At 43.3% G+C, this 14,713-nt stretch overlaps 1 protein-coding gene across 1 annotated transcript in view; it reads left to right on the top strand.

Annotated features, from left to right (window-relative positions):
• Window positions 1-14,713, top strand: part of LOC311252955 (uncharacterized protein) — a 290,895-nt gene that overhangs the window by 266,903 nt on the left and 9,279 nt on the right. Inside the window, exon 26 of the mRNA XM_084346619.1 lies at window positions 12,556-12,729. Within this exon, the coding sequence (XP_084202745.1) occupies window positions 12,556-12,729 (174 nt within the window). The remainder of the gene's footprint in view (window positions 1-12,555; window positions 12,730-14,713) is intronic.

Raw genomic sequence — 14,713 nt, forward strand, 5'->3', positions numbered from 1 at the left:
GAAGTTCAACAGGATTCATGAACCTTTTTACATGTTTTCTACGAATCAAACGTTCAAATGAACTGTCTGACTCATTTCTTCTGTTTTCTCTTCAGAGGAGCTGAGCAGCAGTGACGCCATTTTGAATGTTTGTTTCCTCGACCGTCACTGTGAAGACAACTGAAGTCAGAAGTGAAGTCGTGCCAACAAACCAAGGTAACAAGGTTTGTTTTGTCTTTTGATCTGATTCATTCTCCTGCCTGATGACACATTCAGGTGCTCTTTAAAAACCTGTAAAACAAGTCGTTGTCACTGTACAATCTAATCTGACGTGTTTCACCTGTTTCAGCATCTGATGAACAACAGAGTTCATACAGACACTGATGTATTCAGGCTGATGACACGTGATGGTGATCAGACAATCAGAGGCCTTGAATGACGAACATGTTGAAAACAGAGACAGGATACAACCAATCAAATCACTGCTGAAGTGAGAAGAAACACTGTCAGACCAAATGTAAAGACTCAAATGTACAAATATTATTACAAAGTACATTAATTAATTCTTGTATATTTCTAATAGCTTTAAAAAAGTTAAGCATCAGCTCTTAATGAACATCATGAACACCTTGATCTACGGAGCCTAAAAAAGTTTTCACCGTCTTGGATGTTTCACACTTTTACTGCTTTTATAAATGGAGTCATGATCAAAAGACAAAACAAAACCTCTTTACTGTCAAAGTGAAAACAGATTTCTACACAGTGATGTCAATGAATTAAACATATATAATGTAAAATAAGTGATTGTATAAGAATTCAGCCCTTCAAGTCTTTGGCTCGATCGCAGCACTGAGTCTGTGTGGAGTCTCAATCAGGCTTCAACATCTGGACGCTGCAATTTTACTCCTTCTTCTTTGTAAAAATGCTCCAGCACTGTCAGGTTGAGGGGATCAGGTGTGAACAGTACTTTTCAAGTCCAGCCACATGTTCTCTGTTGGACTGAGGTCTGGGCTTTGACTGGGCCGCTCCAGAACATTCACCTTGTTGTCTTTAAACCATTTCTGTGTAGCTTTCTCTGTTTGCTTCGGGTCATTGTCTTTCTGGAAAATAGATCTTCTCCCAAGTCGTAGTTCTCTTGCAGACTGGATCAGGTTGTCCTCCAGGATCACGGTTAATCAGTTGAACCCTCCACCTTTACAAGCCTTCAGGACCTGCTGCTGAGAAGCATCTCCACAGCCTGATGCTGCCACCACCACGCTTCACAGTGGAGATGGTGTGTTTGTGGTGATGTGCAGGGTTTGGTGGTCCTTCTTCCAGTGGACCTTGGAGTCTCTCACATGTCTGTGGATGAACTCTAGTGGAGATTTAATGAGCTTTCTTCAACAGTGGCTTTCTCTTTGTGACTCTCCCATAAAGCTTTGACTGGTGAAGAACCCAGCAACAGTTGTTGTATACAGAGTCTCTCCTATCTCAGCTGCTGAAGCTTTAACTCCTTCAGAGGAGTCTTAGGTGTCTTGGTGGCTCCCTCACTGGCCTCCTTCTCCCACCATCACTCAGTTTGTGAGGACGTCCTGCTCCAGGCAGATTTACACGTGTCATAGTCCTTCCATTTCTTAATGATGGAGTTAACTGAACTCTGGGGGACGTTCAGTGACGTGGAAATGTTTTTGTATCCGTCCCCTGACTCATACTTCTCAGTAACCTTCTCACAGAGGTGCTTGGAGTGCTCTGTTGTCTTCATGGTGTAATTGTAGCCATGAATACTGATGAACAGTGACTGGACCTTCAGACACAGGTGTCTTTATACTACAGTCACTGAGACACATTCACTGCAGTCAGGTGATCTCAAGTTCACTAAGTGTGACACTACTAGCACCAACTGGACCTCTGTTGAAGTAGGTCAGTCACAAGGGCGTGAATACTTACACAATCACTTATTTTACATTATATATTTCTAATTTATTGACATAACTTCTTTTCACAATAAGTGTGGACTCATTACAGACAACACAATCACTAAAATGATGACATGTAGCTCAAAAACTCACAACTAACAAAGTATTTGCAGTACAGCTGTAGGATGTTACAAGGTCCATCAACATAATACAAGTTTTTACTTGTTTTGTCTTTTCAAAAGAAACAAGTGAAGAAACAACAGTGTTGTTTTTGAGTCTTTGAGTTGAAAACAACTAAAGTGAGAAGTGACTGACTTCCTGGTCTGGAGACACTCCACCAACAGTCTCTTCTTTATGTCACTTTGACCTTAAATGTGATCAATAATCAAACACATTTCCCTTGAATTAGTTTTATAGTGTTTTCTGGAAGCGAGCCGTCTTATTTTGGAAGGATCTGACTCTCTTTGAAAGTAACTAGTACAATTATCCCAGTACTGTGCTGAAGTACTTATACTCTACTTGAGTGTCTGCTACTTCACACTTGTACTGAGCTAAATGAGATATTGAACTTTGAACTTCTCTACATTTAGTTGTGAACATGAAAGAGCATCCTGACAGAGAGATGTGTGACCGCGCCCTCATGAAGTGACAGTCGCTCGTCTTGGGAATAAAAAAACATTCGTTCAGATTTTACGGACCTGGACGTGAAATAATGTTTGTATTGAGCCGAGGAGCTAAAATGAATATTTAGTCCCGACGCAGAGAACGAGATAACGTCATCTCGTCTGCAGTCAATCGAACCGTCTCAAGCTGTGACTTGAAGGTTCCCAGAAGTGGATGAAAAAGAGGCTCAATAGGTTTCACACACAGATAGAAAACCTTGAAGATAACACAGCACAAGCCTGTGAAATAAAAGCAGTGAATGTGATATTACAGCCAGTGAAAAGTCGATCAATAACTCAATAAATGATGGAGTAATGCAACATCTGAACACTTTCTTCAAAAACAGTGTGAAGGAAATGAAAATAATCCTTGTGTGCACATGAACTTCTCTGCTCCTTGTTGAGCAGCATGTGGCTCAGATCTTCCTCTGCTTGTCTTTAGAGGCCATGTGGCGCCATCTGGTGGTGCAGAAGTGAACTGCAGGATGTTGTTGTATTAACACAGCAACATAAGTGACTTTATATATCATCTACAAGAATACATCAGAAGGTATTAATGATATTTAGACTTGATCATCTGAATGTGTAAATTAACTAAAGATACGTGTCAAGTAAAGTTATAAAGTAGCATGAAGTGGAAATACGTGACTGAAGTACCTCAGGATTGTAGTTCCGTGTAGTACTCGAGTAAATGTACTTTCCTCCACTGTTACTGGTGTTTCTAGAACAGTGAGTCCAGTCGTGTCTCGCTGGTTAAACTGGTGTTCAGAGCAGACGACTCACTTCCGGTCTGATGGCTCCATGACACCATCTAGTGGACTGACAGTAGAAGTGCAGCATTCATGTGACACTGATATGAAGCAGCCAATCAGTGGAGGAGCAGCTGATGTTCTGACAGGAGACATGATGGAAAGGCTGATTTCAGTTGATGTGCAGATGAATGATTTGTGTTTCCTCTCCAGATGAAAGTGTGTGTGAGTTGAGCAGCATGAATCAGTGTGAGGACAGAGAGGAGGGAGGCCCTCCCTCTAAAACCACTGGACCTGGACCTGGACCTGGAGCTGGAGCTGGACCTGAGCCCAGCTGTGTGTCCTTCAAGAGTGACCGGTCAATGGGTCGTCTCATTCATTTTTTTGAAGGACAACAACCTTCTGCTGTAAAGAGGTGAGCTGTTAATAACATTAATATGTGACTGATTCGTGCTTTAACTGTGGAGAAAGATGTTTTTTGAAACCTGATGTTTATTTTCAGCTTCGTTCTTCTTCACTTAAATTTATATTGTCACTTTAGAAAGCGGCCCAACAGAACCAGTCTTCAACTCTTCATTTCACTTTATTGAATTAGTTTGGTCCAATATTCTCTGAGGTTTATTCCTCATGTTCTCCACTATTTTATGGACACAAGCTTCTGTGTCTGAAGACGAGAGAGTCAATTAACATCTGTGGTGGTCGTCTTCTCTGTCCAACAGGAGACCAGCCTCTACTGGACCTGGACCTGGACCTGGACCTGAACCTGGACGTGGACCTGAGCCCAGCTGTGTGTCCTTCAGGAGTGACCGGTCAAAAGGTCATCTCATTCATTTTAAAGGACAACAACCTCCTGCTGTAAAGAGGTGAGCTGTTCCTGCTTGTCCTGGTCAAAGGACGATATTATTAATGTTAAACAACAGCATTCATCAGACAGACAGTAAGTTGTCCTCTTGTTGCTCTCTGTTGATGTTTGTCCTCATTAAATCCAGTCTGACCAGTTGTCCTGATGGTCTTCATGTCCTCAGAGTGATGATGGAGGACAAACTTCACAGTCCTTGTTTTGTGTAAAAATACTTTATAAAGTTCAGCTGAGGATAATATGAAGCTTCAGAAGTCTGAGCTACACAGAACAAGTGCAGATCCTCCAAAGACTTGTTAGTCTGATGTACCGACAGTAAAGTTTGTTGTCTGTCAGAATGAATTCATGATCCACAGACTGAAATCATTCAGCTTCATGTTTACTGAACTCTGGTGTGTTGATCCTTTTCTTGTTGAAAGCTGCTAGTTTCTCCAGCAGCTTCTGTGTCTGAAGAATAACAAGTCAGTTAACATCTCTGGTGGTCGTCTTCTCTGTCCAACAGGAGACCAGCCTCTACTGGACCTGGACCTGGACCTGAGCCCAGCTGTGTGTCCTTCGGGAGTGACCGGTCAAAAGGTCATCTCATTCATTTTAAAGGACAACAACCTCCTGCTGTAAAGAGGTGAGCTGTTAATAACATTAATATGTGACTGATTTGTGCTTTAACTGTGGAGAAAAATGTTTTTTGAAACCTGATGTTTATTTTCAGCTTCGTTCTTCTTCACTTAAATTGATATTGTCACTTTAGAAAGCGGCCCAACAGAACCAGTCTTCAACTCTTCATTTCACTTTATTGAATTAGTTTGGTCCAATATTCTCTGAGGTTTATTCCTCATGTTCTCCACTATTTTATGGACACAAGCTTCTGTGTCTGAAGACTAGAAAGTCAATTAACATCTCTGGTGGTCTTCTTCTCTGTCCAACAGGAGACCAGCCTCTACTGGACCTGGACCTGGACCTGGACCTGAGCCTGGACCTGGACCTGATCCCAGCTGTGTGTCCTTCAGGAGTGACCGGTCAAAAGGTCATCTCATTCATTTTAAAGGACAACAACCTCCTGCTGTAAAGAGGTGAGCTGTTAATAACATTAATATGTGACTGATTCATGTTTTATGTTGTTTGTTCAGAGAAATCTGTTTAAACTTGTTTTTTTCAGCATCGTTCTTCTTTACGTACATTTATATTGTCACATGTGAAGCTGCCCAGTAGAATCAGTCTTCATCTCGTGAGTCCAGTTTAACATTTGTCTGATGACTGGTTGAGTGTAACACAGTGATTTTATTCAGGCTAACAGATGCTAGCTGCTAACAAAGAGCTGCTGCTGCTGTGGGCTCGTATTGTACGCAGGCAACACAAGTTCAATGTCCAAACAAAGTTCCTCTTCCTGTTGCAAATCCTGCAGCCTCTCCTGCTCTGGTAAGAAACTACAGGCCCACCCAGGTGCATCATGGTCCTGCACCTACCCTGCTACCTACTGTATAACCCAGGGTGCCCACAGTGTTACCCAAAACAAAACAAAACAAAACAAAACAAAACACTAAGTAGACAAAACTGAACCTGATAAAGAAGGAAATAATTAAACTAAACAGATAAGTAGCAAAATAAAATGCTGTCAAACTCTAAATAAACTAAACATGTAGAATAATCAAACAAAAAGTGAAGCTTGTTATCAGCAAAAATATGAACCAACAACAAACAAGTAGCTCTTTGACGAGGACGTGGAGCAGCCAGCCAGTGGGGAGAAGAAGTCAGCCAGGAGTCTGAGGGTATAAAGTTCATCAAGACATGTCACAAGGATGGTTCATGTTTAACTCACAATATAAATGCAGTTATTCAACAAAAACAAACACCATTATTTTAAAGGACAGAATGTTTTTGGTCCCATTTCAAACTGTTTCACTGGATGTCATGGTTTGGGTTCTTGTTTTGTTGATTTCCTGTTTTATTTTGTAGTTCTATCCTCACGTGTTTCACTTTCCACTTCCTCCCTTTGTTTGTTTTCCCGCTCTTTTTCTGTGTACACTAGGGATGTGCATCTTCAACACTGAGGCGATACGATACATTAAAGATTCATATGAAACAACCACTGATAAGATACGATACGATTCTCCCACCTACTGCGATACAGTACGATTTGATTTAACACAATGCCATACAGTGCGATATGATACGATGGGATATGATATGATGCGATGCAGAAGAATATTGTACGATGGAATACAAAGCGGTGCAGATAGTTCATGCTCGTTCTTCATTTCTACAGTGTGCTTCACACTTTTAACAGAGACAATGGGACAATTCCCTGAACTCAAAGCAGTGGTGCCTTTTGGCCGTTAGAAGCTGCTGACTGAATGCAAAAGTTGTACAGATTGCTGTACAGTTAAACAGATTACTCTCCATTTCTACAGTTTGCTTCACACTACAGGAGGGACAACTCAGCCCTAAACAGAAACAGTGCTGCTCTTCCTACGAGCAATTACGATAAATAACAAGACATTTCCACACAGGTTCACATTACAACTTCCTCAAAAGCAAAGGGATTGAAAATGATGAACTAAGGGCATAGTGGCAGTAACAGTCCCCATCTCGCAGTGTAGGCAACTTAATTCAAACATTTAACCCCGATGTTTCTTTTTAAGCTTCTTTTTTAGGAATATCAATTGATCAGCATGATCAGGGTGAAGGAGACTGCGTTGGGCAGTAACAATATCACCCGCTGTGCTAAAGACACGCTCAGATGATCCTAGCCAAGGCTGAAAGCAGTTGTAGATCAACCTGCTTTTTCCACCATTGCAACACATCACCATCTAGATCTAAAGAATCTCTCTCTGTATTTTAAGATTTCATCCTTAGCTTCCTCCCTTGTGGTCTTCACTGGTGCTCTCGTGGTGAGGAAATCCCCAAACAGCTGGCCCAAGGCAGACTTCTTTTTGGGAGAGGCATCATCTATTAAGTGGAAGAAATGAGATGAGGGGATTATCAGTTGTGTTGAAACATAAGAGCTGTCAACACAACACTCACACACAGTGCTTAACAATGATGACACATGTATCTTTAAATCGACATTTTATAACTTCTGGCACAGTTCCTATCAAAACAAACAAACTCTCTCTTCCTCTGTGTCGGGACTCCTGTCACCTCCTCCTTCAGCTGCCTCTCCCTCCTCCAGTATGCCACTGTCCCCTGTCTGATAATCTGCATAACCAGAGACTAATTAGATTTCATTAAACTAAAAATTAAGAATTAAGACACATTTTAAATATGACATGGAAATTCAAGTAACAAATAGGAGAGAGACAGAGAGACAGAGACAGATTGGGGGTTGGGAGCTGACCTACATTCTATGAAGTCCAAATTGTTATCATCAGTATATTACCTTTTCATTCGTCTTCACCACCTCTGTTGTTATTTTCACGAAGATGAGGTCTCTGGTGTCACCATCATCGAAGAACGCCAGGTCGTTAAAGTGGGGGTGGAGGAGTGTGGTGGCCACTTTAAGAGGGGACAGAAGCTTGATTAGTTCTTGGATCAGTGTCATGTCCTCCTCAGTCCAGCTGGCTGCAGCCAGGCCTTCTCCCCTCTTTATCCTCCTAGACAGCAAGGCGTTCAACAAGGCAGGTCGTTGTTCCCAGAAACGCTCCATCATGTCCAAGGAGCTACTCCATCTTGTGGAAACATCATGGATCAGCTTTTGGTTGGGCAGGTGTAACTGGGCTTGTATCTCACGCAAAATTTCAGTTGCTTGTGGGCTTTTGTGAAAAAAGTAACCACCTTCCTCACTTTCACTAAAAGCTCAGACACTCTTATCTCTATTCTTATATCTGATGTTCCACAAACATCCTGCAGTAAAGCTGCTGGATTAATTCCTGTGACAGACTGGTTGAAAACTCTCGTTGGGTATGTGATACCTCGGCTCCAAGACTTCGAGTAGGTATAGGAACCCCTCGTTCTCAGTTACACTGTAGGGCTGGATGTCTTTGCAAATTAAAGAATGAGATGGCGTCTGTTATTTTGGTCGAACGAACCAAATTGCTAGCCAGTGGGGCTTGAAACAAAGTTGGGATACGGCTACTTTGCTCACCAGTCATTGTGTTAGCAGCAGCTGCTCCGCTGGTGCTGACCGCTGGAGCCGAGGGGACCTCTCTGTCACATTAACGCCATGTCGCCGCTTCAGGTGAGAGCTTAGATTGGTTGTGCTCCCTGTGTGTTTAATCGCGGCACGGCACATTTTACAGATGGCATTAGTTTTCTCAAGCTGACCATCTCTTTTATAAAAGCCGAAGTGTCCCCAAACACCAGACTTGTAAGTGACCGGCGAGTGTATCTCTTCTTCATCCATGCTTACTTTCTCTCTGACCGCCTCTGATTTCAAGCCTGCTGTTCATCCGGATTTTTAACCGATGCACACTTTTGTCATCAATGCAACCGCATCTTAAATGTTCATACCGATGTACCGATACGAATCGGTGAATCTTACCATCCCTAGTGTACACCTGTGTCTCATGAGTTCATCACAGCAGTACGACGGTGCACACGGTGAGCAATTACTTTTAACCTCTTCATCATGTTTGACTTCATATCGTGTTTGTTTGTGAAACGTGCAGTAAAACAGTTTGTAGTTGATCTGAGCTCAGTCTCAGTCTCTGACAGTTTGTGTTAGCAGCCGACTCCTCCTGTCTTTTCTTAAAGTGTCCTCAACTGTTAAATCAGCTGCTGTAGTTGATGAGAAGTTCAGACTTTGCTTTCAAACACCTGTTTGCAGCGAGCGCCCATGTTTTTCCAGTGTTTTCCCCTCACTGTTCGTTGGTGCATCCGTTTTGCTCCTGCATGTCTCACCTGTTCTCCTCGTGTCTCCCTGGTTTGTTTAGTTTTAAACTTGTGCATTTCTGTTTTGTTTTGACTGCTTTGCCTTTGGATATTTCTCTGCCTGCCTTTGTTCGCTTGCCTTCCTGATACTGTGTCATCCACCCCTGCTGATGCCCAGGCAGACCTCCACTGGTTTCTGGCGCCCTCCTGACCTGCTTTGCCTTTTGCCTCAGCTTCCTTGTTGCCCCCTGGACCTGCTTTGCTCTCCAGACATGGTTTGCCCTTCAGCTCTGCCTCCTGGTTGCTCAATGCCCACCCCTGGTGCCTTTCACCCAAAAATCCCCACTTGGCAGTTTTTGTCTTCTAGTTTCTCCTCACAGGGTGTTGGGGTTTCTATCTATTTGTTTTCTCCAGTGAATGCAGTCGATTCTGTAGGTTCCAGTGTGGCCGTTGTGTCGATAATCACCCAAAAGCAACAACCGAAAAAGTCAATAAGTAACTTTCGGGTCACACAAATCAGACAAATTAAATATCAAACTCAAGTTTGGCCTGAGGCCCTTTTTTATTTTCATGTCCTGTTTTTGATCTGAGAATGAAATCAAAGGTACGAAAAACAAACCGGAATTTGTTTTTTTGGTATGAGATTCATAAACAAATAAATAAATAATGAATCATTTTTTCATTCTCCAATGTTGGAATCTCAATTGAATACAAGTTTATTGAGACTCTTCACCAATTTGCACTGAACAGTTAGCATCCAACTAGCTTGTGTTAGCTGTGTGTTGCTGTCCACAGTATTTTAGGGGTCAAGAGCTGGAGGGACTAAACCAGACAAGCTGCTGAACCAACCCAGTAAACTGACCGACTGTTGATTCACAGTGGGATCAGCAGCACGACCAACACTTTGATGTCAGAGGAAACCATCTGATTCAATGATGTCATCAACACTTTAACTCAAAGGACCTTCAGCTTGTGTTTGTCTCTGAGTGGACAGACATAATGTGGCTGATTCTTCATGATTCCTCCACAGAGTCGACCAGGAGAGCTCAGAGGTTCCCAGAGGTCCGTCTGCCCAGCAGCATCAAACACACCTGGACTCCATATTTATGGTCTGTACATGAACAACAACTACTTTTACATCCAGTCTGTTCACAATCATCTCCATGCTGCACTTTACAGACCAGTGGTGAATCTGTCCAACATGGATCTGATGTTTGGCTCCATGATGTTAAATGTTCTCATTCACATAATATTCTGTTCCAGCTGCTGGAGGAGAACATTGTGACTTTTGTGAAGAACGAGCTGAAGAAGGTCCAGAAGGTTCTGAGTTCAGATCGCTCAGAATGCTTCGAGAGTCAGAGGGAGGATGAGGAGGTGTTGGATGGTGAGGATGAAGAGCAGAGGAGGAGCAGCAGAGAGGCATTTCTGAAGATCACACTTCACTTCCTGAGGAGAATGAAGCAGGAGGAGCTGGCTGACTGTCTGCAGAGCAGTAAGAGGATTTCTCTAAAGATTTAACTTGATGGATCAATGAGACGTTTACTGAAGTCTGATGATGATGATGATGATGGAAAATCTGTTTATATATGCAATCTTTAGAGGAAGGAAATTGTCATATTTTCTTTAAAAATAACTTAATGATCTTGTTTGTTGTGTGTTTATTCAGGAAGTCATTCAGGAGTTTGTCAGCGTAAACTCAAATCTAACCTTCAGAAGAAGTTCCAGTGTGTGTTTGAGGGGATCGCTAAAGCAGGAAACCCAACCCTTCTGAATCAGATCTACACAGAGCTCTACATCACAGAGGGAGGGACTGCAGAGGTCAATGATGAACATGAGGTCAGACAGATTGAAACATCCAGGAAACCAGACAGACCAGAAACAACAGTCAGACAAGAAGACATCTTTAAAGCCTCACCTGGAAGAGATGAACCTATCAGAACAGTGATGACAAAGGGAGTGGCTGGCATCGGGAAAACAGTCTTAACACAGAAGTTCACTCTGGACTGGGCTGAAGACAAAGCCAACCAGGACATACAGTTCACATTTCCATTCACCTTCAGAGAGCTGAATGTGCTGAAAGAGAAAAAGTTCAGCTTGGTGGAGCTTGTTCATCACTTCTTCACTGAAACCAAAGAAATCTGCAGGTTTGAAGAGTTCCAGGTTGTGTTCATCTTTGACGGTCTGGATGAGTGTCGACTTCCTCTGGACTTCCACAACACTGAGATCCTGACTGATGTTACAGAGTCCACCTCAGTGGATGTGCTGCTGACAAACCTCATCAGGGGGAAACTGCTTCCCTCTGCTCGCCTCTGGATAACCACACGACCTGCAGCAGCCAATCAGATCCCTCCTGGGTGTGTTGACATGGTGACAGAGGTCAGAGGGTTCACTGACCCACAGAAGGAGGATTACTTCAAGAAGAGATTCAGAGATGAGGAGCAGGCCAGCAGAATCATCTCCCACATCAAGACATCACGAAGCCTCCACATCATGTGCCACATCCCAGTCTTCTGCTGGATCACTGCTACAGTTCTGGAGGATGTGTTGAAGACCAGAGAGGGAGGAGAGCTGCCCAAGACCCTGACTGAGATGTACATCCACTTCCTGGTGGTTCAGTCCAAAGTGAAGAACGTCAAGTATGATGGAGGAGCTGAGACTGATCCACACTGGACTCCAGAGAGCAGGAAGATGATTAAGTCTCTGGGAAAACTGGCTTTTGATCAGCTTCAGAGCGGCAACCTGATCTTCTATGAATCAGACCTGACAGAGTGTGGCATCGATATCAGAGCAGCCTCAGTGTACTCAGGAGTGTTCACACAGATCTTTAAAGAGGAGAGTGGACTGTACCAGGACAAGATGTTCTGCTTCGTCCATCTGAGTGTTCAGGAGTTTCTGGCTGCTCTTCATGGCCATCTGACATTCATCAACTCTGGAGTCAATCTGATGTCAGTAGAAGAGCAGTCAACATCCTGTTGGTCTAAACTATTCAGACACAAACCTGAGCCAACACATCTCATCAAGTCTGAAGCAAGAAAAAACAAAGTTGCATTGACACAGTACCTCCAGAGTTCTGTAGACAAGGCCTTACAGAGTCCAAATGGACACCTGGACTTGTTCCTCCGCTTCCTCCTGGGTCTTTCACTGCAGACCAATCAGAATCTCCTCCGAGGTCTGCTGACACAGACAGGAAGTAGCTCACAGACCGATCAGGAAACAGTCAGTTACATGAAGAAGAAGATCAGTGAGAATCTGTCTCCAGAGAGAAGCATCAATCTGTTCCACTGTCTGAATGAACTGAACGATCGTTCTCTAGTGGAGGAGATCCAACAGTACCTGAGTTCAGGAAGTCTCTCCACAGATGAACTGTCTCCTGCTCAGTGGTCAGCTCTGGTCTTCATCTTACTGTCATCAGGAGAAGGTCTGGACGTGTTTGACCTGAAGAAATACTCTGCTTCAGAGGAGGCTCTTCTGAGGCTGCTGCCAGTGGTCAAAGCCTCCAACAAAGCTCTGTAAGTGTGGAGAAGTTTCTTCAGAATGCAGTAAATGTGCTGTTACTGACCCAAACAGAAATAATGTTCTTGTTCTGCTCATTATTCTTTATCCAGACTGAGTGTCTGTCACCTCTCAGAGGGAAGCTGTGAAGCTCTGTCCTCAGTTCTCAGCTCCCAGTCCTCTCGTCTGAGAGAGCTGGACCTGAGTAACAACAACCTGCAGGATTCAGGAGTGAAGCAGCTGTCTGTTGGACTGAAGAGTTCACACTGTGTCCTTGAAACTCTCAGGTCAGGATTCATTATTTTATTTCATTATTTCATGTAACTTTACAATTGGAGCAGGTTATGATCATACTCTTAATATAATTCAATATATTTATGTTGTAATTCAATGGGAATATTAATTGATTATTGATTATTAATAAAATTATTAATGTTAATTAATGAAATGTGTGTTATCACTCTTCATTAATAATCAACGGAGCACCACCCTGGAATCAGGGATCAATAATCAATTGATATGCTTTTAGTCTCAATGCCTGAATATTTATCACAAATTGTTAATATCACAGGAATATCAATAATGAGGGAAATAGAAGGCGTAAATCCGAACACTGGACTTCTCAACCAGCTGTTATTACAATATAAAATTGTGCACAATAATCACAGGAAAATGTTCAATTATAATCAACAGTATTTTTTAAAGCTTGTACTCAATCCACCAACCACTCACTTTAACAAACAACAGTCGCTTACTACAACTAGCACATCTATAAAGCAAAAATAAGCAAGCACAGATATAGGAAGGGATGTAGACCTGTGTGTGTGTGTGTGTGTGTGTGTGTGTGTGTGTGTGTGAGAACAAAGGCCGACAGTGGGTCTTTGGAAAACTACAAAAATGGCCGAACCGGACATCGGACTACAAATTTACGGACGTGACGTAGGTGAAGTCACGTTCGTAGGACTACAAAATGGCCGGAACGTGATTTGGGGAAATTGCGTTCATAAAACTACCAAAATGGCCGGAACGTGGTTTGGTGAAACCACGCGCGGACACGAATTCACAGGGTGATAGTGATTTTGCTGAATCATATACCTGGAATTCAAAAATGGCGGACTGAAACGTCAGCCGAAACAATGGCGATAGTTACACCACCACTGGCCTTATATGCACTTTGATTGCACACAAGATGAATTTAGAGGGAAAATGACCCACTGTCCCCAGAGAGGTAGCCGCGCTACCAAGAGGCGCCTGCCTCTAAAATTATGAATGGGAATACTACGAGACACGCATCTCTTATGCTATAGCGAGGTTACTACCCGTAGGTTTACACCACGTTATTCATAAGATCACGACACTCGGACATGTGTGTAGGTGTGTGTGTATGTGTGTGTATGTGGAGGTTAGTAAGAGGGAAAGAAGATAAGTCGGCGCTTATCAGACAACAACGAATAACGCGACAACCGTGAAATACACACAGTTGTTTCTCCCTAAATCGGGGGTCGGCAAGCGGACCGAGGTTCGCTTATCGTCCACTGATCAGAGAGAAAGTACGACATACAGTGATCACACGGCGGCAAGATTACGCAGCTATCCAGTGAGTGGATCAGCGCACATAAGCTCCTTCGGGAGCGCAATAACACATACAATCAGCACAGTTATAACGTAGGTAGGACTCGGCGGTCCCTTCACATAAATGTAAGCACACGCTATACTATCTGTCTCTGCCCAAACAATAGCCTCTTACTTGGGTCGCTCGTTGCGACAAGCGTGCGTCCCGTCCGACTCGAAACTCCAACTCGTTTGGATGCGAGCGCGGGACCAGCTGCAGCGTCCTGGCAGCGAGTGATGGCAGCGCCGTTCTTCCGTTAGTGAAAGTGAAACAGCGGGATCGATCAAATGGAAGGACCGGACCTCGGTGGTTCCGTCTCCTTCTGAAGAAAAACGTTCTTCCTTCTGCAGGCGATGAGGAATGGCTGAGTTGCGCAGCGTTCCTCTTTGGATCCAAAAAGTAATAAAGAATATTCTAACAAAAAGAAAAAGAACAGTCTCTGTCTCGTCCAGCGAGTTAAGAACTGTAGCCTAGGTCAAGCAAACTGAAACGTCTCACCAAATTTACCCTTTTGGCAACTACTGAATAAAGCCGGAGCTTCTTCACAGCATCACGTTACCTGGGAAATGGGTAGCGGGTAGCGGGGCTCCCTGACCTTTATGCCCTGAGTGACGTCAGGGTCATCTGGCCGTACTTTTATGGCCTGCGGCAACTTTGGC

This window comes from Pagrus pagrus (assembly GCF_965226575.1).
Source record: "Pagrus pagrus genome assembly, chromosome: 24".
Lineage (NCBI taxonomy): Eukaryota > Metazoa > Chordata > Actinopteri > Spariformes > Sparidae > Pagrus > Pagrus pagrus.